The sequence below is a fragment of the Molothrus ater genome, chromosome 5 (assembly GCF_012460135.2).
Source record: "Molothrus ater isolate BHLD 08-10-18 breed brown headed cowbird chromosome 5, BPBGC_Mater_1.1, whole genome shotgun sequence".
In the NCBI taxonomy this organism is placed as follows: Eukaryota; Metazoa; Chordata; class Aves; order Passeriformes; family Icteridae; genus Molothrus; species Molothrus ater.
Genome location: NC_050482.2, coordinates 21,856,284 through 21,878,018, shown reverse-complemented (window position 1 = coordinate 21,878,018; position 21,735 = coordinate 21,856,284). Strand labels below are relative to the sequence as shown.

At 39.1% G+C, this 21,735-nt stretch overlaps 1 protein-coding gene across 1 annotated transcript; it reads left to right on the top strand.

Annotated features, from left to right (window-relative positions):
• The first annotated feature begins 10,669 nt into the window (after nt 1-10,669).
• LOC118698168 (hyaluronidase-1-like) lies at nt 10,670-19,281 on the top strand. The gene is made up of 3 exons (XM_036401272.1): nt 10,670-11,587; nt 17,650-17,739; nt 18,853-19,281. Exons 1-3 carry the CDS (start codon nt 10,670-10,672, stop codon nt 19,279-19,281), a joined length of 1,437 nt encoding a protein of 478 aa, XP_036257165.1.
• The last annotated feature ends 2,454 nt before the right edge of the window (nt 19,282-21,735 follow it).

Genomic DNA, 21,735 nt, shown 5'->3' with positions numbered 1-21,735 from the left:
TAATATTACCCTTTGTCCTATAATCTATTTTAGGCAACTAGATGGCCCTTTGTTTTGAAAGAAGTGTTGCTGAGATGTGGCAGGTGCTCAGGAAGAGCAGTGCCTGCTGGCTGTGCTGCTGTTTGTGCTCTGCGTGGGACCCTGAGTGCTGCTGGGGGCTGAGGGGCACCTACCTGGTATTGATGGTATAACAGTAATCAGAAGTTATGTCAGCATTTCCCATTGTAGAAGTGATCTTCAGGTCCTCACTGACCATATAGATACAAGCAAAACCCTATCTGTTTTTCCATGCAAGCATGTCCCTCCCTGACAGCAAATATTAGCCAGACTGAGAGTGGTTCAAGCATCAGATACTATCTCAGAAACCAACTCATTGGTGGGAAAAACCTGCTGAGTAAAAGACAAGAAAAAAGGGAGTCATGCTGCAAGCTGGAGAACGAGTGCTGGAGAGATGTTCTGTACACGCCTCAACCTTGGGAAACCTTAATTTGGAGCTCAGTCAAGGATGAGACACAGGCCCATAGGAAACTTGCCTTCATTATTTCCAAGGCTGAGGGAGCTACCTGTTTGCTATTTAATCCAAATAGCTTTGCAGAATCGGAGACAAATGTGGCAAGAACAATAACAAAAATGTCTGTAGTTGTTCCAATAATTCTTTGTACTTGTTTCCTGTATTTGTTTCAAATTTAATACTTAAATGGCGATAGCCATGCTTGACAAGATGAGGAAACCCAAGGTTTCCTTTTTTTACACTTCACAGTTCCCACATGGGGATATGGACATTTTTGACCTTTTAGTCTGCATTGTTAGGATACACAAATGCCTTTGACCACCATAGCTCTGTACACAGGGACTCTTTCTATCCATCCCTGTATGTCTGATGGGGGTCTGACTGGTCATGGAGGTGGCATGTAGCTGTTGAAGCTGTTGTCATGCTGACTTTAAAAGCCTCTTTATGAAGCTGTGATATTGCTGGTCCCTTCTGCCCTCTGTGGTCACTCACACCATCCCATGGCATGCAGACACTGGATCAGGGAAGAGTGGTCCCTGGGCTCCACTTCCACATGTCATGTTCAAGGAATAGCAAAGACTGAGCACTTCATATTTAGTTTTAGGGAGGATTATGAACAAATGGTAGAATCATGGAATGAGTCTGGAAAAGATCATCCCTGGGGAACACCACTAGTCACTGGATTTGAGTCAGTCACCACTGCCAACTGGATTTGAGTCCATTCACCACTAAATCTTTGGACTCAGCCACCCAGCCAGTTTTTAATATAACTCTTCCTGAACTACTTTGTTTGCTTGGTTTTGCCAACATCCCTGCTTCTCCCCGTGCTGCAATGACCTAGATGTCCCTTCTGCTGATGCCTGTCGCTGCTGAGTCCAGAGTGTGCAACTCTCAAAACACGATTCCCCTCCAACACCCCTCTGGTCGATCCCATATCAGGTCATAAAAGCAGGCGATACAAAACTAGTACAGAAAGAGCTCAGATGCTTACAAATAGTAACCCACCTTTTAAATGAATTTATTTACTTATTTTACAATTACATGATGAGGGTTTAGGTAAAATTCTGCTCTCATCTTCAAATGCCCTCAGTTTCTCATTAGTTAAATGCCCACTCATTAGGACGAGCACATTCCTGGGACAAACACATCAGCTGTTGTAAATTGTTTCAGCAAAGTTTTCTGCTATTCATTGATTTTATAGAGGTAAGTGCCATGTTATTTACTCAGTTAACAATCATTAAAGACAAAGTTTTCACTTCTGCTTGTAGTCTACCAGTTAGGAAGGATTTCTTTGTTTTGTTCTGTATCATGTCAATTCTGGACTATATTTTATTTCTTGGTTTGTATTTTTATCTGTCAAATAGCTATTTGGTGCTTAACACTCCCATGTGAAACAGCAATTTTAGTCTAGAAAACTTATACTGATGCTGTTTGTGAGTAAGACTCACATTTCAAAAAAAAGAGTAATGTTTTGGCTTAAAGGATATTTCAGAATTTGATTTATCAATTTAGTACTTAAAAGCACTGGGCTCTGCATGCAATGCTGCTCACCCAGAGGGCAGCTAATCACATGCTGTTTGGGTATTTAATCCCATATGAATAATAAAAAAATACTTCTTTCATTAGAAGCAAAACATTCAGGGGAATTTTTTCCAAATGGCAGTCACACCTATGAACAGAGCATTTTAAAATAATCCCAAGAGGAGCCCAAAAGAAGATGCAGTTCGTCGTTAGAAAATGAGTTCTATTCATTAATGATTGGTGTCAATGTACTGTGCTGGGTTTTTGTAGAACTAAAGGTATTTTAAATTCATTTATTTGAAACAATGTAGACAACAAACTAAGCTGTGTATTGGCATGCAAATAAAGTGTAAAGTTAATTTCACCTCAAATGCTTTACACGTATTTTCCAATTTGTTTTGAGTTTCTGTCACCAAAGTGTAATATTCCCTTTTGTACCATCCAAAGAATAGTAATTATTTACTGCAAGCAGAGATTTACAGTGGAAATGCACAAATGTTTTAAGAGTTTGCCAACATATTAGGATTTTTTAGCTGACTAAAGGATACATTTTTCCTCTCACAAGATTATAAATGCTTAATACCTCCATGAATTCAACTGGATTATTTCCAGATTTATACCCCTCAATTAATTTCAATTGAATTTTCTTGAATTACACTATCTGAAAGCATAATTCATCTTTGTGTGAGCTAAAGTTAATTTCGCTTAGAGCATTTTCTCAAGAATAAGCCAAGGCCTGATTGTAGGCATTCTCTCTGTTATCAATTTGACTTAATTTTTTCTCTTATAAGTGCCTCTAATAACAATAAACCTTTCAGAAAATGAATGTGTGAATTTAGCAGATGGTGTGAAAGAAGCTAAACTATTTTAAATGCTTTGCAACAATGTAAACTCATATATTGTTTATTATACAGTATTACCAATTCACACATTCTTAGAAGCTATTAAAATTCCATGCCAGAAGGTAGGATGTATTCTATTAGTGTCAATTAATGTTCATGGTCTTCAGTTAAGAATATTTAGCGATAAAATTAGAAGGAAAATCTATAAAAAAGTGAGAACTTTACAGAAGGCTGGTGGTTGGCACTTTAATTTTTACCCATTCAAGGTCAGAGCCAGAAGAGAGTACTGAACAATGCTGAGGATATTTGTCTTAATTATTTAGGGAATTAAGGCTTTAACAGCTCTGATAATCAATATGTCTCCTCCAACAGGTATAACCCACCCATTTCTTTTTCTCCTTTATTCTTTGCATGTGGAGAAGAAATAGATATTAAATTGCATATAAAAGTTTGAACTTTTGACATAAATTTTACAACTTTAAATATTGGAATATTTTTTCCTAGGATACCTTTGTCTTCAGTTTATAATGCAATAGAAGCAAATGGACTGGAATTGAAAATAACAATGCATCAGGCTTTTGCATAAAAAAAAATTAGATCAGGTGATTAACATATTAGGTGCAAGCTAAATTAATGTATTTGATGTATAAAATGGTATAATACTCCAGATATTTCTTCCACAAACAAAATACTTCTTTTACTCAGACCTTCAGTAATTGAAAAATTGTTTGTGGCTCATATGTATTCCATCTCCCTCTACTGTACAGACAGATTTAAACCATATTACTTTATCTTCCCCTGGTATTCAAAGTGTCCTCAATAATCTGCAGTGATTTAAAATGACAGCACAATCTTTTATCCACTGTAATGCTGGGACTCATGATCTGTATCTTTATTTTCCCTCTGTCATTGTGCTGAGTAGCTCTCAATCTTGCTGGTGCTAGTGAAAGGACTTGGCACAAGAAACAATGTGTGTGAACATGTAGCACTCTGGCCCCTAATAGCTAGAGACAGATGCATCACAGGTACAGGAGGATAGACCAGGACACAGGAAGGACTACAATGTTATTTTTAATAGAATCATTTCAGGCTCCATGGGAAAAATATATTGTCAATACCTGTTTTTTTTCCCTTTCATTTCCATGCTTCTTTGCAGTCTTTTCTCTCAGTTTAAAGCATGACACAAGCTGCACATAACAGAAAGAATAAAACTAAACAGGAATTGCCTAAGCAAAACTCTGCCCCAAAAATTATTTACTGTAAATCTTTGGTACGCACCAAAGAATGTCCTCTGGCATTTTCCATTTGCTTTTATATGAATAATCCACAGTGCACAAAAACATCAGCAATGATAGCAGCATATGCCTGGATCTCCACTTCCTTGGTCTTTGAATTTCTTTTCATATATTTTGCACAAAAATAAAGAGATGCTACTCCATGCTTTGCAACCAGGTATTTATGCTCACCTATTGGAAGTGAACTGTAATATGTCAATCATAGGCTCATTTCTGATCTTTGATCTTTAAGAGAGATTACAAACATAGAATCAGAATTTTAGAATGGTTTGGGTGGGAAAAGACCTTAAATATCTTCCAGTTCCAACCCCCCTGTCATGGGCAGGGATGCCACCCACCAGATCAGGTTGCTCAAAGTCACATCCAACCCTGGCCTTGACATTTCCAGGAATGGAGCAACCACAACTTCTCTGGCTAACCTGTGCCAGAGCCTCACCACCCTCATAGTGAAGAATTTGTTCCCTGCATCTAATCTAAACTTACTGTCTTTCAGTTTGAAGCCATTTCCCCTTGTGCTTTCACTACATGCCCTTGTAAAAAGCCCTTCTCCATATCTCCTTTGGGCCCCCATTAGGTACGAGAAGGCTGCTCTCAGGTCTCCCCAGAGCCTTCTGTTCTCCAGGCTGAACAACCCCAACTCTCTCAGCTTGTCTTTATAGGAGAGGCACTCTGAGCATCTGAGCATCCTCATCACCCCCTTCTGGATACACTGGAGCAAATCCATGTCCTTCTTGTACTGGGGGTCCTGGAGCTGGATGCAGCATTCCAGGTGGGTTCTCCTGGGGGCAGAGCAGAGAGGCAGAATCAGCTCCCCTGGACTGCTGGTCATTATTCTCCTCATGCAGCCCTGGGTGTGGTTGGCTTGCTGGCCTGCAAACACAGGATGCTGGGTCATGTTGAGCTTCTCATCAAGCAACACCCCAAGTCCTTCTCCTCAGGATGTTCTTGTCCTTCTGTCCATTTTTAACTTGGGATCTAATCTGAGAAATATAACTGGAGAATGACAAAGATATGTGAGTCAAGAGACTGAAAACTGGTAGTTGTGAGGATACAGTGGATGCTTAATCTGTCTCTAATGCAGTTTTACATTTTGGACCACAGAAGGTTTGAAGACAGAATACTTCTGTTAAGACGGTATTCTCTGTCCATTTTTCCAGCTTACTCATGAAAACACTATTCAGTAAAAACAGGAAAAACAAGAATTTTTGCATAGTTTTCAAACAGTAAAATAACAACAGGGTCAGACCAAGACAGATTCAAATTTGACAGATTTGGTCATTCCTGTGTTTCCTAAGAAGACAGAGAAATACGTGTAGATAAACATATGGTAAATACATATGATATGCATATAAACTATACCTCATAGGGAATAATGTATCCATGCATGAGATTTTTAAATAATTTGCAAGCAACTTTGAAATGTGATTGTGTGGAAAAGCAACCCCCCTCCCTTAAATACAGTAGAAATGTCTGTATTTCTTAGCCATAATAATAACTTCTACACCAAATGAGGTCAGCCCACCTTCAAAAAAGGACACTTCTAGCTGCCAATTTTATACATTCTTCAGTGGAATTCAAATAATTCAGTTTCATTTTCTCCCTTTTTGTCATCAGATTTTATTTAATTTCCTAGAAAAATAATTTCCTACAAATATGAGAAACACCAGTTAAAATGAATATGTTTGCCACGTAACAAAGTGTGAAGTATGCTCAGCAGGTGCAAGACAACAGTCAATAGCACATATGAGAGGCTGAAAACAAACTTGGAGAAATGTTGTAAATCTGGTTTAGATCACAAAACATGACCCTTTTCTAGGAAAAATAACCTTTCCCTCTGTGAGTTAACTGTACTCTTTCCTATTCTGGATTTTAAATTAAGTTAATCAGATATTGCTTATGAGGGAATCATGGGTGGCTGTTACCATAGGAACTACAGATTTTTTTTTAAAAAAGTTTGTTTCTGAATTTTGAAGTAATTATTGAGTTCAATGACAGATGTGCAGTATAATGCATACTTCACAGATTAAACCAATCACGTTATAGCTAATTGTATAAAATGAGAGGATGACTTTGCTGGCTGTTATGAAGCTGTATTGTCTGGTTATATGACCAACATAAAAATCATAATAAACAGCAGCTGCAATGTCATCTGTTGCAGTGCAAAAAATGCTGGGATAATCAATAAAAGCCATTAGAGAAGAATTGTCCATCTAGAGAAATCATTGATCTGTATTGGAACACATGGTGTGCAAATAGGTTTCTTTAGCATGACAGTCTATATTTTTATGAATTTTAAGTAGTATATTTTGTAATCAAAGAGTGCAATTAAGACATCTAGTTCAGTTGTTTTCAACTATTTGGAAATCAAAATAGAGTGGAATTCTGACTAATAAACACAGTTGAGTACAGGCTGGACTAAGCCTGTAAAAAGTAAACATTTACTTGGGAAAAGTTTGCATTTTTTACAAAAATTATGAGGGGAATATGCAGAAATGAACTGATGTTTCAAGAAATTCAAGAAATGGCAAAATTCAAACTTACTAAAGGATATATTGAAGTCCATCCACAACCTGCTTCATCCTAGACTGCATAACAGAAACTGAGGCAAATAGAAAACTACATGTCATTTTGTGCAGTGAAAACATGATTCATAATTTCTGAATAAATAAAAAACTCTCGTCAGCTTTGTTCTTCATTCACTTATGAAGAACTCATTTTTGTTTTTAGAATATAGAGCAGAAACTCTGAGAGCATATTCTGCTCTAAAAACACTGTAGCACCACAGAAAGCTATCTGCATGTTTGAGAAGTTAAACTAAGCATGATAATGTGTCATTGAATCAAAAAAAAGAAAAAAAAGGGAGAATTTGAACCAAAGTTGATAATGAGCTCCAGGGAAGAATCGTTAGTGTCTGTGCTCATTAAAAGCAGGGATTAAAGCACTCCAATTAGTACCCATGCATGAGAGTAAAAAGGACAAAGTCCAAAGACAGAGCAATGGAAATTGTAATAAAAGATGTTTTGTTCTTGTTTAGAGGTTCCTTCATGCATTTGTGAAACAACAGATAATTTATTTTCTCATCATCCAGAACTATAGGCTTGTCTGCTTCTTTGAAAGCTTGTTTCCCTTGCCTTCAGAAGACTTTTTAAAGAAAAAGTATCTGTAATTAAATTCCCATCTACAAATAACATCAGAATTAATTGCAGATTAATGAAACTATATTGGAACTTTTTAAAATTATGATCTTTTTATTCTAACTAGCTCCCCTTTAAGGAACTGTGTATATGATAATGTGTCCTGTGTGGAATAAAAAGTAGCATGAAAAGTGATTTGCTTTGCAATGAAATGCAGTGCTTTAATTGCAGTGAGATGTTTTAGCCATCTAAAAGGTGGGCATGGTATCTAGGCACTTATCATCTTGTTTAGATTAATAGAGATCACTGGGTAGCTAATTCCATGTAGCTTTAAATAAGGAATTTACAGCAACTTTTGGAGGTATCAAGTATTCACTAGAGGATTCTGAATGACTGCCCTTGATCAGATCCTAACTTCTAAACAGCTTGAGCAGGATTACACAGATTTTCAGCTTTTGTTTGTTTGTTTGGGTTTTGGTTTTTTTTTTTTTATTTTGTTTTGTTTGTGGGATTCATCCTGTAGAGTGCAGAAATCTGCATGTCTAGAGTTGAGCAACATGTCAAGCCTTCTTCACAATTTCAAAGATTTGGTCAATCCAAATATTGAGAGTTATGTAACATTTCCTGAGATAAATGTTTTCATTTTGTCACTTGTGATGTTTTGTCCTGAGTGAACAGCTCTGGGGGTGAGCCAGGGACCCCCAGAGGTGCTTTCCAGCTTCAACCACTCTGTTATTTAAAGTCTTGTCAGGGGCTTTAAAATCTTGTCAGGCAACAAGAATTGCCCAAGAACTAAAAATACATAGCTTAAAATTATCCTGCAATATTAGCTCATGACCTAACTCTGCTATGATTTATTATCTGCAATATTCTAGTGTCCAGGGTTCTCAGATCTAGACAAGAACTATACTGTGTTAGTCATTAATATCTAAAAAACTGATCTAATTATATGTACATAATAACACAAGGCTGAACAATCGAGCATTTGGATTGTGGGAACAGGAAGCTGGGATCTTTTCCCAGATCTTTTCTTACTCAGAAATTCACTAAAGGTCTTTTCCCTTTTCCTGATGCTCTTCCCATTTCATCTGAGCTACCACTTTTTGAGAAACTTGGTGTTAATCTTATGGATTTGTTCACATGTACTGAAAAGCAGTCCAGTCCAAATAATGAAAAATCACTTACTGATGTAGTAAGATAATTTGCTATATCAAAGAAGAAATGCAGAGTACTGTGGTGTGTTCCACAGTTTGTACAAAACAGGAAGGGAAAGGAAGTTTCTGCAGCTGTTTTGTTTTTCTCAGGCCATGGCATTACTTAGATGATTATGCAAGACTGCAGGAAGATGGAGAAAAATATTCCAGTTGCAAGCATAAGACTTCCTTCCAATAGATCAGTGCAGTGAAAATAACCTTCTGTCCTTTTTGAACAGGCAGGCTTTTAAGTAGTGTTGGATTGATGGAAATGGCCCATTTCACTCAAGGATGTTGTCCTTAATAGGATCTAGAGGATTATGAACAACATTTTAAAACTTGGGTGCTAAATCTATATTCAGGTCTACAGAACAAGCATTCAGAGAGGGGGTGAGGAAACAACAGAGCATAACTCTCTAGCTTGGTAGTGAGGGCTTGCTCCTGGGAAATCCTGCATCTTGGCTTCTTGCTGTCCTGCCTTTCACTCCCTACCCCAGCCACAGTTCCATGAAAATTGCTTCCTTCTCATCTTGGGAAGCTGCTCTCATATCAGACCACAGGTGAGGGAACTCAATGCTTTTCTGGGAGTGAGGATAGAAAACCACAAAGTGGAGAATAGAGAAGGACTGTTTTGTAGGAGACATAAGGACAAAGTAGAGTTTAAGGGAAAGGCGGAAAAGTAGGAGAGCAGGGTCAGGCAGGAAAAGATCCATCTAACCCAGAGGATGGAAGAATGGCATGGAAGGACAAATGAAAGAGAAGAAATCCTGGATTATATAACTTAGAGCAAACATACTTTCAGGGGGAAGCTCTTCTAGTCAGTGATTAACTGATGCTAACTGAGGAAGTACCAGAGACAAGAAAAGCTAGACTTTATGGGCAAGGAGAGAAATCACTAAAATGGATGTAAAAATAGGCAAACATCAAGTTTCAGGACATTTAAAATTCACATGTCTGGTGCATGAATTGAACCTGCAACACACACAATGATTGCAGTAATTTAACATGTGCCTAAAATGGTGAATGATAGAAATAACAACTGAGATGATAAACTATGTATATTCATAGAGAAACTTTTTAATCATCTCTGTAGCAGAAAAAGATCAGCAAAGAAATCTGAATAACGAACCCAGGACAGAGCTGAACTGTGCTCTGGAGCAGAGACAGATTTTGGAGCAGAGGCAAATTCCGGAGCAGCCACTTGTGGACATGGGGTACAAAGCAGGGGGATGTCTAGGGTACCAGCAGCCTTGCATCTCTGGCGGCTCCTAGAATACTGCAGCACCAAGCCAGTGTGACTATCAGGGAAAACATCATTCCCTGAAAGGAAAAATTATTATGAATACCCCTCATTTCTAAAAAGTAGCCCCTTTTTCAAAGATACAGCATGTTCTTTCAGCTATTCAGATCTGTTTAATGTAATTTATCTTCTTTAACATACAGATATTTAATTTTTCTTTGGAATAAGTAGCTTAGACCACTAAGTCTTTAGTGGTATCCCTCTCCTAGACTTCAGATTGATTATCACTCTTGCATCTATTCATTTAGAAAATGAAAATGAAATTCAGGGGTAGATAATATTTTCATATCCTGAAAATTGCAGAGTTTCTGAGGTGTCTACCTGTGTGAGGTAGAAGTGTCTGCCTTTTGTTTAAATTACCTTTCCTATTGTGACCATTTGAATACGGAGATAGTAAAGGCTGTAGCTCTGCTTTGATGATTTCTAGGCAAGTCAGACTGACTATAGCAGAGCTTGTTTGGAAGCTGAAATTTTGAATGGGAGCACATTCTTTTTTTATGCTGTCATTTTAAGTTATTACTTTATTATCTAATTTTGTAGACATGAGGGAGCAAATAAATGTTATGGAAACGTCTGAAACAGCTGTGTGAGGAGTCTGGGTGAAAAGAAAGTGAAGTTTCCAGACTGTAGTCCATAAAAATATTTTTCAAAGCATTTGAAATTAGTGTTAACTTTTACAAGATCAGTTTTGCACTTTTCTCTCTTTGCACTGAGTTGAATGTCATCAAAAGCAAATCAATGTTATCAAAATGTTATCAAAAGCAAATCAAACCAAAACACATACCGTTATCATTCATGTTGTCCTTCTAACATCTCATCTTGTTTTTGTCTTCAAGGGCCCACCATAGCCATTTCCCAGGCGGACCCCAGGCCATGGCTGTGCGGGTCAGAGCGCTGGCAGTGCTGGCCCTGCTGGCTGTGGCTGACGCTGCCCTGCCGAAGCCGGCGCGGGCGCCCCCGGTCCTGCACAAGCCTTTCCTGGTGGTTTGGAACGCGCCCACCGAGCAGTGCCGGCTGCGATACAAGGTGGACCTGGACCTCGGCGTTTTTGACATTGCATCCAACATCAACGAGACCCTGAGTGGATCCAATGTGACGATCTTCTACCACACCCATCTGGGATACTACCCCTACTACTCAGACAACGGAGATCCCGTTAATGGAGGGGTGCCTCAGAACGAAAGTCTTATCAAACACCTCAGCAAAGCAAAGTCTGACATTGACTATTGCATACCCATGAAGAAATTTCAGGGACTCGCAGTCATTGATTGGGAAAACTGGAGGCCCCAGTGGGATAGGAACTGGGGCAATAAAAGCATTTATAGAAATAAATCTCTCGAGATTGTTAGGAGACGGCATCCTCGGTGGTCAGAGGACAAAATTAGGAAAGTGGCAAAAGAAGAATTTGAAAATGCTGGCAGGAGTTTTATGAATAACACCATCCTTCTGGCTGAGCATATGAGACCAAATGGTTTGTGGGGTTACTACCTTTACCCAGACTGCTACAATTACGATTACAAAGAACACCCCCAGACGTACACAGGGAAATGCCCAGCCATTGAGTCCTTCCGCAATGACCTCCTGCTCTGGCTGTGGAAGGAAAGCACTGCTCTCTACCCTTCTATATACCTGGATTATGTACTGAAGTCAAGTCCAAACGCACTAAAATTTGTTCACTATCGGGTTAAAGAGGCAATACGTGTTGCCTCAATTGCTAGAACAGACTATGTTTTGCCTGTATTTGTTTACTCCAGACCATTTTATGCCTATACTTTTCATGTTTTAACAGAGGTAAGCAGACAGACTTCTTTCAAAATGTAAAAATTAGAAATAGCCTCTTAGAAAAAGTATGTTCTAAAAGCACTTACACATTTTTTTTTCATATTTAAGGCAGCCCCCTGAGAGGAAGTACTGTAGTCACAGTACAAAACTCTGCCTTTCAAGAGTTAATATTGCAGTGGTTTGGTCTACCTCTGGGAGATAACATTGTATATTTTTAATGAAGGTGGTTTAGAAAGAAAGTATAAAGAAATATGTTTCTTAAGGAAGTAATTCGTTTTGATACTTTTATTTTCCAGGGCAGCTTGTGAAATGAGCTTGACAGATATTGTGACGTTTAAAATTAATTAGTGTGATGGAAAGTTAAACTTTCATGAGAAAGGATCCTCAGGGCTTTTTTGTTTCTTTATGCAAATATAAATTCATTCAATATAGAAATAAACTAGTCCAAGTAAAGCAATCTCTCCTGGAGTTCCTAACTCCTGCATGATGAGCATTGGCCATCTATCTTACTTGCCAGAAGTACAACATCTTCATGTCTAACATTTAGTGCTAAACTGTGGAGTCTTTTTATCAAAGAAACCCAGTTTTTGAGCCATGCAATGTCCCATCAGCCAGTGTTCAAGTGCAATAAATATGTACTGGCCACAACACTGATAGTAAATTATATATGTGTAATTCTCTGACTTTCTGGATGTGTAATGATGATGGTTGCTCTTTGTTTATGCCAATAATAGAGATGCACAGACATTCATTTCTCTAATAGTTGCTTCAAGTGCCAAATGTTTTTCTTTGGTTTCTATAATTTCATGAGAAAGGAGAAAATCTGGGACAGGGAACTCATGGAAATAACCCCTTGATGACGAAGGTCATCTGAGGGTGCTCCTTTATTTTATGGAGAGCTGGTGAGAGATTCCTTCTAATGCTGCCAGAGACAAGTTCCTGACTCAAACTAGAACAGAAAAAGGGAGAGAATTGGCAAGGGAAAAGGCAAAGTTCAGCCCAGTAAACCACAGGCTGTGTGGGGCTTCAGCTGGGACCTGGAGCTGAAGAGGTGCAGCAGATCCCTGAGAGCCTGAGAAATGCTTCAAGCTGACCCCAGGAAGCAAATTATACTTTCAGGCTGCCCCTGAAAAGCAAATTGTACATAGAAGTAATTAGGAATTTGGTCTGGTTCATTTTCAGCAACCAGAAGCTCTCTGGAGCTGTTTTCTCTGCGGAAATCACAGGTGCTAGCTGACTCAGAAATCATGGGCAGATAGGCCAGCCTAGTCCTGAAGGCAAGGAGTCACTGGGGTCAGTACAGGCAGGATGTCACCCAGAACAACCTTCATTGAAGAACTCAGGCTAGGAAATACATAACAATTCTTCAAATGCAGTCTGTAATAATACATTTTTATAAAATTAATTAGTCCCTTGATCAATATAAAAATACCACGAAAGCTATGAAAAATAGCATGCTATTACCAGTTATGTGTGAATTCAAAATCTGTAGTGGTACATAGTCACTGTTTTACCTTAAGCTATATTCTGAACAGTACAGTAGTAATTTGGAGTGATGTTTCTCTCAGGTTACATTCTTTAACTCATCAGCCTGCTTTCCAATTGCATGTAGCCATTTACTTTTGGATGCTTGAAAGATTGCTTTACAACTTAAAAAAGATCTTTACATAGCCAGAGAAACATATTTAGATTATGCTCCACTACATATTTTCTAATAAGGACAGCATGGGCAGGGTACTCAACATGGGACAGGGCTTAATGTGGCCAGACTATGCACATGATCTGTGAGAACAGCTTGGGGTCTGACAGGAACTTGCAGGGTTGTATTTAAAAACATAGAAATGATAAAAAAAATAATGTTCTTGTATTCTTTCATAGCCCTGGAGCCACTGGATAATTTAAATGTGGTTTTGTATGTTCAGGTTTTAGACTAGGTTGGAGCTTCTCATTTGACCCATGCCAAGCCCCTAAGTGATGCTCACAAAGTTAAAAACATGGCATGAAACCTCTGAGCTCCAGAAACAATGTGCATGAAGGTGACAAGGCAAGGTCCCAGGACAGTGACATCCAGGCTAAATGGACACAGAAAAACTGGGACAGTGGGCAGATGGGATAGTTACCTGACCTGTGCCAGGGACTGGGCCAGGACAACCACAGCCTTGCTCCATCGAGCTGTGCAAGAGCTGTGCTTTCTATCCCAACAGAAACACTGCTGACATTCAAGACTTGTGTGCAAACCCTTCTGTGCAAAGGGCTCATGAAATTGCACAGTGAAATCAGAAAAAGTGGTTGTGAGTCAGAGTCACTGAGGGAGAGGCACAGGTCTATCAAACCTTCAGAAAGATGGAAGGCCCAGGTCCCAGACAGATGCTGTAGCTGTGTGTGCTGTACCTTTCACCCTGACTGCATCTGGAAATCAGGTGAGTTGTGCTTAAGGTGTCTGAGAAATTAATCCTGCTTTTTCTCTTGGAAATAATTTATAAATTTGGAATTGGGATCCAAATCATTATGAAAGGTTTTTGTATTTGCTAGAAATGTGTACAAGCAGTTTGCCATCTGTAGGGTATTTAGAAACTTTCTGCTTGGACAATTCACTACTAAGCTTGTGGGGGAGGGAAGTCACACAGTAGCATCTGTGCTTCCTGACTAGATGGCTGAAATCATTAATAAAGCACGATGACAACTGGCAAGTGATTAATAATGGATAGCAGTCCTGTTGTTCCCCTACAGATAGTCTTGGATGACCAGGTGTGCATGTGTATAGAGACCAACCCCTGCAACCATGCCAGGCTTGAACTACTATTGCTGAATACAGAAAACTCTTGTCTGTACTAAGGCTCTTCAAGATTACAGATTTTTTTCTTTCCTCAACATGTAACTAGAACTGACTGTCTTGTTTCACATTCATCTCGAGCTCCAAAACGAAAGGTTTAGTTCACCTCCTATTCTTTTAAGGTCCAGTGCAGTGACTTGGGTGATCTAAATACAAAGAAACATTGACAGACAGTAGAGCCTCCTCCTGCTCCCTGCCAAATCAGGTGTCCATTTGGGGATAGCCCAGCCTAGTCTTGAGGACCTTAGGTAGTTGCACACTGCCCCCAAAAGCTTGAACAGAAATGAGCATCACAAGGGAAGAGGCTTGTTGACTTGTTAATCATTTGGACAAATACCAGTCACCAAAGTCTGATATGAGAAACAAATTAGGATTCCCCAGCTAGAAAAATGTTAAGATAATAATATTTAAAATATCTATTTTTTTTCATTGTATGTTTTCTTCCATATGAGGCTTTTATTAGACTCTCAAAGAGCTATTCCAGTGAGCCCCCACCAAGGCCAAGCTGTGCTGTGTAGAAGGGGCACATGTTCAGTCCAAAACCAGGACTGCTGTGTCTGAGGCTGCTCGTGGAGTTCATGTACCTCACTCAGTTCTTCATTATTAACACAAATTTATCATAAGCTGTAGTTGGGTTCCCACTTATTTCTCTTTCTCTCCTTTGAACATTCATTGAGTTGGTGCAAAGTGAAATGGCATCAGACAGAGATGTCATCTGAAACCTCTGGATGAAGGTAACCCTCTCCACAGGGTTATCTGGAGATTATGTGTCAGACCAGCTCTTTCTATTTCTCTCCTTCTGGGAAGGACTCTTAGCACCTGACCTTTGTTCCAAAGAATACAAAAAGAGGAGATGTAAGGTGTAAGGAAAGCGATTAAATGAAGTCCTATACAATATTTTTGTGGTAAACTGCTGTTTTCACCAGCATCTAGCACCTGTGCAGGGGCTGTAAGAGTCCTTTAAGAATCTCTAGGAAAACATACCTTCCAATAAAATGCCAAATTTTGGCCTTAGCCAAAGATAAGTGCTGAATTTTTCAGTGTTGTCAAGGTAGTAATTCTAGATTGCAGGAAAGTTAAGGAGTGGGTGCCTGCCTCAGGGACTTAAGTGTGAAATTATCAGTGCCATTAGACTTCACACATCTAGAGGCCTGGAAGAACTTCAAGCATGAGTTCTGTCAGTTTTATATCCATATGAATTAGACATGAAGTGCTGTAATATATTTGTGATCTAATAAAACTAACAAAAGAAAGATGTGAGAAATGGGCTTATAAAAAATTTAGATTTACTGACTTCTGATCAAGCACTCTAATTCCCAGAGCATATTACTTATATAAAATTTATTTCAGGGTTTTCTTAGGTCCTAGTTCATCCAACAATCCTAAATATTTATTCATTATTTATTCTGGATGTCTGATAAGTTTTAATTCATTTTCTTAATGAGATCTGAAATGTGTTAATGCAAAATCACTCAACTGTCTTGTGAGTAATGTAGAATCACAGTCCAGTCTTTGCATCTGGGTAAACTTCATAAAATGTTTTGCAGATGACAAAGGCCTGGGAACCCTCATTACCAACACAACAGACTGAATTCCACATTCTTTTAACATTTGATATTTTGATCTTTAATTAACACACTCCTTTTTTTTTCAACTGATTAATTGATTAATTCTCATAGTAAATACCCATTCTCCTTAACCCCATTGAAAATAACACCTGCAGTCCACAGGTGTTTGGATGTACCACTATCCTTTAAAAAGTACTACTGGTCTGTATGCTTTTAAGAGTAATGACAGTCTCTAAAAGACTGTTTGGGTGATCAGCAGCAACAGGAGCTTCAGGCAAGACCAGTTGCACCTTAAATCACTCTGAACTCTGCACTAGGAACCAGTAGGCAAGCTCTACTCTTCCAGACTTTTGCAGGTTCTCCTACATTTTTTTGTCCAACCTTTAGCTGAGGGTCAAAGCCACTGCTCACTCTGAATTCCCTGTAATTGTATTCAACTCTTCAGTGGCTTCTCCATTTCCCACGATATTTATTTGTGCTTTTTTTGTATCTCTCAGGCCACAAATGTTTCAGGAATGAAAATTCCATAACTACGCATTGATAAATTAATGCAGGCCCATTTACACAAAGGAGTATATTATTTAGTAGTAATTAATAATAACATAGTTCTTCCACTCTGTAATTTTGCTTTTCTAAATTTTCTACCACCATACTGAGATAATTTGGCTGGTATTTTTGATTGTTCTCCAGTCAAAGAGTTGCAAAGACTGTAAAAAAGACCATAAATATCTTTTGAAAGGCATTTTCTCTTTGTCAAATTGAGAAATATTGTAAGGTCTGTCATTACAAATACTGATCAGGAATTACTTTTTAATCAGCTATTGTAGACAGAAATGGTTTTAGATGTAATTGAGTATGCCTTGAAATTTGGGGGAGAAGTTCCTTCCTGCATATTTTTGAAGATTTAATTGCATTTTTCTAGACACAATATTCATAATCTCAGAGAGTGTCTTTAAGACATGTGCAAGATACATTGCCATGTGGTTGGCAAGGCACTACTATTCAACACTCAGGCTGCTGTGGTAGAGTTGTGTTATTGTTACTGCTACAACTCAGCTCCTTATTGGTTCAATTCTAAAAGTGGACATGGTTAAATATGCAGGTGTGTGCATTTGGCTTTTTTCCCCCCACTTGGCACTTTTATCAGGGAGAGAGATTAATTTTTCAAAGATATGTTTCCTGGACTAATGGCAGTCATGCTGGTAGAAGCAGCAGCCCTGTCTGTACCATGGCTAAAGCAGCACGAGTTAGACCCTGCCTAAAGCCATCAACTGCAGCCAGACACTGTAAGGATGATCCAGGATGTGTGATCAGACTCATGATCATTGCCAAAAATGTTACCTAGGTAGGTTTTGTAATCATTCAAAGATTAGTACATAAAATAGATCACTAAATCCTTACTCCACCGGCTTGGTTGGAGGAACCCTTGTGAATAAATGATAAAGATTTCATTATTTAAGAGACACACTGATGAATGCCACCTATGCAAACCTTTGTAGAGACACAGAAGAGCTTTCTAAACTAAAAAGTGATTTTACTGTGAAGAATATACCGCAGGATCAATGTTCCCTCTGGGGGAAAAAAGAAGCAATGCACATATCCCAATGCTTTTCTACTTTTACTTTTGTGTATTTGTTTATCTCATGTGTGGATTTGTCCTTCTTTTTCAGAGGGATCTGGTCAGCACCATCGGAGAAAGCGCGGCTTTGGGAGCAGCTGGAGTTGTTCTCTGGGGCAGCATGCAGTACGCCAGCTCAAAGGTCAGTCAGATCAGTTTGCCAGTTCTCAGGAATCACCTCAGTACCTCTTGTCTGGCACCACACCCTCCATATCTACCTTTATCAGGGCCATCAGCCAACAAGGGAGGAGGATGGCTCAGCACTACTTTAAGGTCTCATTAATTCTGTTAGGCTGAAAAGTCCTGTTGCTCCAGAGCACATTGCTTTGGGCAGGTCATTTGTAGCTCAGTGGAATAATGAGTCCAGGTGAGGAGAAAGACATGTTTCAAAACAGTGCCATAGAGATATAAACACAGCTTGTTTTACAGTGTTCTACTTTGTAACTATGACAATTGTCCAGATGGACTGGGAAGGAATGGAGCCTGGAGGTGAGGTATTTTCTCCAGTTGCTAATGTTGAAATGTTACATGGAAAACAATGTCACAAGACAAGCCCCAGTTGCTTCTCCCAGGTTCTTCAGACTTTCATAAATAAACCTTGAGGAGATAGAAGGCAGGACTGGATTTTCCCAGGAGGCATGGCAGGATAGCCCTCATTCTTAAACCTGGGCATTGGTGCCCACTCTGCTTTTCATGCAGTCTGCTGTCCTACTCCTGAAGTCTCTGGCAAAGTACCACTGACTTGGTCAGAGGAACCAGAAATCCAAACTGGAACTTTTGAGTTGCAATTGCATCAACTTCTGTGCTGGTTTATGACTATTATGTGGCTCCTGGTAAACTGAAGGTATTGGAGCGATCAGGGCCAGAGTGGTGACTTAATTTGTGCTTTAAAACCTGTTAGTCCCATGCACTTCTATTCAGCAGCTACCAGAAATCTCTACTTAAGGAACCAGTTAGTCTTAGATATGAACCATATTAACTCTCTTTCTGCTTCCTGGAACTCCTTCCTAATCTTACACTATATTTTCCTATCAGGCACTCAAATAGTAACTATAGCAGAGGTCAATTCTTTTCAAATCTTGAAAATAAACTAATTTAAACCAAATATATCCCTCCAGTATGTGAGTCCAAGAAGATTTATCTCAATGGATTACTTTAGACAAGAAAAATTTAGTACTAGCATCTTTTTAGGCACAATAAACTTGGACATAGTGCTAGATACTAGAAATGTGTTGTGGCTGTTTATTTTTCCCAGGAGAGCTGCTTAACGGTGAAGCGGTACATCGACGGACCCTTGGGGCATTATGTCATCAATGTGACCTCAGCAGCCAAGCTCTGCAGCAAAGTCCTGTGCAAGAAGAATGGCAGATGCATCCGCAGGAACAGCGACTCCTCCGCTTACCTCCATTTGTCACCCAGGGATTTCAAGATCCACGTGCATCACTCAGAGAGGGGCCCCAGGTTTCGGGTGACTGGCAAACCCAGCCTGGAGAGCATTGAAGCCATGAAGCAGAGGTTTATTTGTCAGTGTTACCAGGGCTGGACAGGAATATTTTGTGAATTGCCTGACCAAAGGCTGTTGGAACACTGGGTTCGTGTAGTGTTTAGTAGATCAAGAAAACAAAGCCTTTTTATCTTCCTCTTAGGAGCCGTGCAGCTTCTTCTGCTTTGTTCTACACATTAAGGTCTTCTAAGGCAGTGCAAGGGAATAAAAATGGTGCCTCTAAGAGTCCTGTTTCTTAAAAAAAATATTATAAAGGGAAAAGGCATTCTTGATTAAATGATTTTATTGTTTTAGTAATTTTCTACTCCTGGAACTTTTTTAGACATTAAAAATTTTGAAAACCTTTTTTTACCTGCTCCTTTAGTCCTACCTTGTGTTTCACTCACGTGTTTGACAGATAAAGATTCTGTTGTTGCAGTGGAAATTTTACCTGAGGAAAAAAGTTGAATGAACTTGTACAGTGATTCAACCATGCAGAAGTTTAAAAAGATGAACACAGAACCTCTTTGGGGGTGGGTGATTTAACATGGTGAGGAGGAGAATGTTGTGGACCCGGGATTGGGAACTGTTCTCTGCAGCTCTTGCTGAAATCAAGTGGTACATTGTGTGAGCAGCTGCACTGTGCCCCGAGCCACATCCATTGATCCTACTGCTACTGCATGAGCAATGTGAAGAGTATAGAGTTAGACATCAGCACACACTTTTAAAAATTTATATTTCAGTATTTTGAGGCCTAATTTGATTTGTGTTACTTCCAGAGGTATCGGTATTTCCAGTACTAGTGTTCTGCCATCAGTTTCAATGATTCTTTCTGACTGAACATCTCTGCAATTACTTTTAGGTGAGGGGTTCTGAGCTCTGAGAGCAGTGCTGGCAGCTGGCACCCAGACTTTCAGAAAAAAAAAGCAGGAAGGAGGGAAGCACTTTGCTCACCTCAACCCCTTGGGAAGGAGGCATCTGTGCTGCCTTTGGAGCTGCTGCAGGTCTTTGCTTTCTGCTGGCTGGTCAGTGAGTGGGGAATGAGAACAGGCTGACAGACCCTACTGGCAGTGTGCATTTCCCTCAGCAGGTCAGGAGAAAATGAAGAGCTCTATTCATTGAAATATTTTGGCTTGCAGCCTTTGGCTTCAGGTGGGGACCTCTCTGAAGGTGGTGTAGCTTAATGAACTACTGATTACTGGTTAATTTAGCATCCATAACACACTGTTCTGTCGGGCTGTGCCATGTCCATTTGCAGTTATCCATTGATTCATGCTCGTGTGAGCAAATGTATTCCACCAAAGACCTATCTGTCTTCCACACAGCCTTTCAATGTAACAAACAATGGATGCCTTCACTGAATTGAAGACAAGCCCAAGAAATTTCCTACACCACTCTGACTTACTAAAATAATTTTATTTGAGATTTCTGTATGATGCATTTGGCTGAGTATTGCTCCAGATCATGGACACAAACCCACATGTGGGTCTAAGTCTTCTTTTTTGCTCTTACATGTGTCTGTATTGATCATCTGTGGCCTGACTACATTGCTCACCTTACACAGTACCCTATTCCTGTTGTAGTTTGATTAACATCAGAAAGGCTATATGGAGAAGATGCTCAGCTGTGTAAGGAGGTCTGAATCATCTCTCTATGAATTATAATCTGCTGTATTCTCTGTAATCTCTCTATGTCTGAACATTTCTTCATAGTAACCCCACCTAACAAAAAATGTCTTTGCTTTGCCCAGACCTGATTCACAGCTGGTGTGAAAGGTGATGCTCAGATTCACTTGAACCAAAGAACCAGCTCATTACAGACCTGCAGTGGATGTTAAGCCTGCCTTTAAACCTAGACAATGAAATTGAACAGATTCAGTTGAGACTGAGTGACTTGGGGCCTATAGTGAGTCATTGTAATGTCATGTGCTGAGAAGCTCCAGGAGAGCTTTGCCACTGACCTTTTGCTTTGTAATGTGTAACAGCAATGGATGGCAGCAAAAGTAAAGGTAAAAAACTTCCTTATTTTGGTGGGGGAGAGGAAGGATTAAAATTGAAGTTTAGGAAAACTAACAGCTATTAAGAGCTAAGCCTTTAAATTGAAGTTATTGTGTTTACCTTATAAAATATTTATATCTATATCTGTAGATATATTCTGCTTTAGCTTCTTTATTCAGTTCAGATTTTGTTAAACTTCCAGGGAATTTACACCTGCTTTAGTATCTTGAGAGCATAGAAACTGTTAGCCAGTTTTGTTAAATACCTGTCACCAATGTCAGTCTGTATTTAGACTGGATGCTCCTGGTTTATGTATTGTTGTCCCATAGAGCTGAAATGAAAATGTTGTAATGCTTATGCACTGTGTCAGTGAAATGTGCTATAAAATGTTATGTGTCACTTCATAATGTGTTTTCAATATTTCTGTATGCTTATAAGAATAAATGATGTTAAAACTGAAATAAATGGTTTACTTGGGTAGCATAAATTCAATTAAACCAACATAAGGTCTTCATCACTAAAGTTCTGGTAATTTGTGGAAATTTATGCAAACTAAGCACATGCTGTGGGTGAAATGTCCATGTTCATCATTCGGTCTGTGCTATATATCCTGTATGAGGAAATGCTGGTAGAGACAAGTACATAAGGCTCTGTCAGT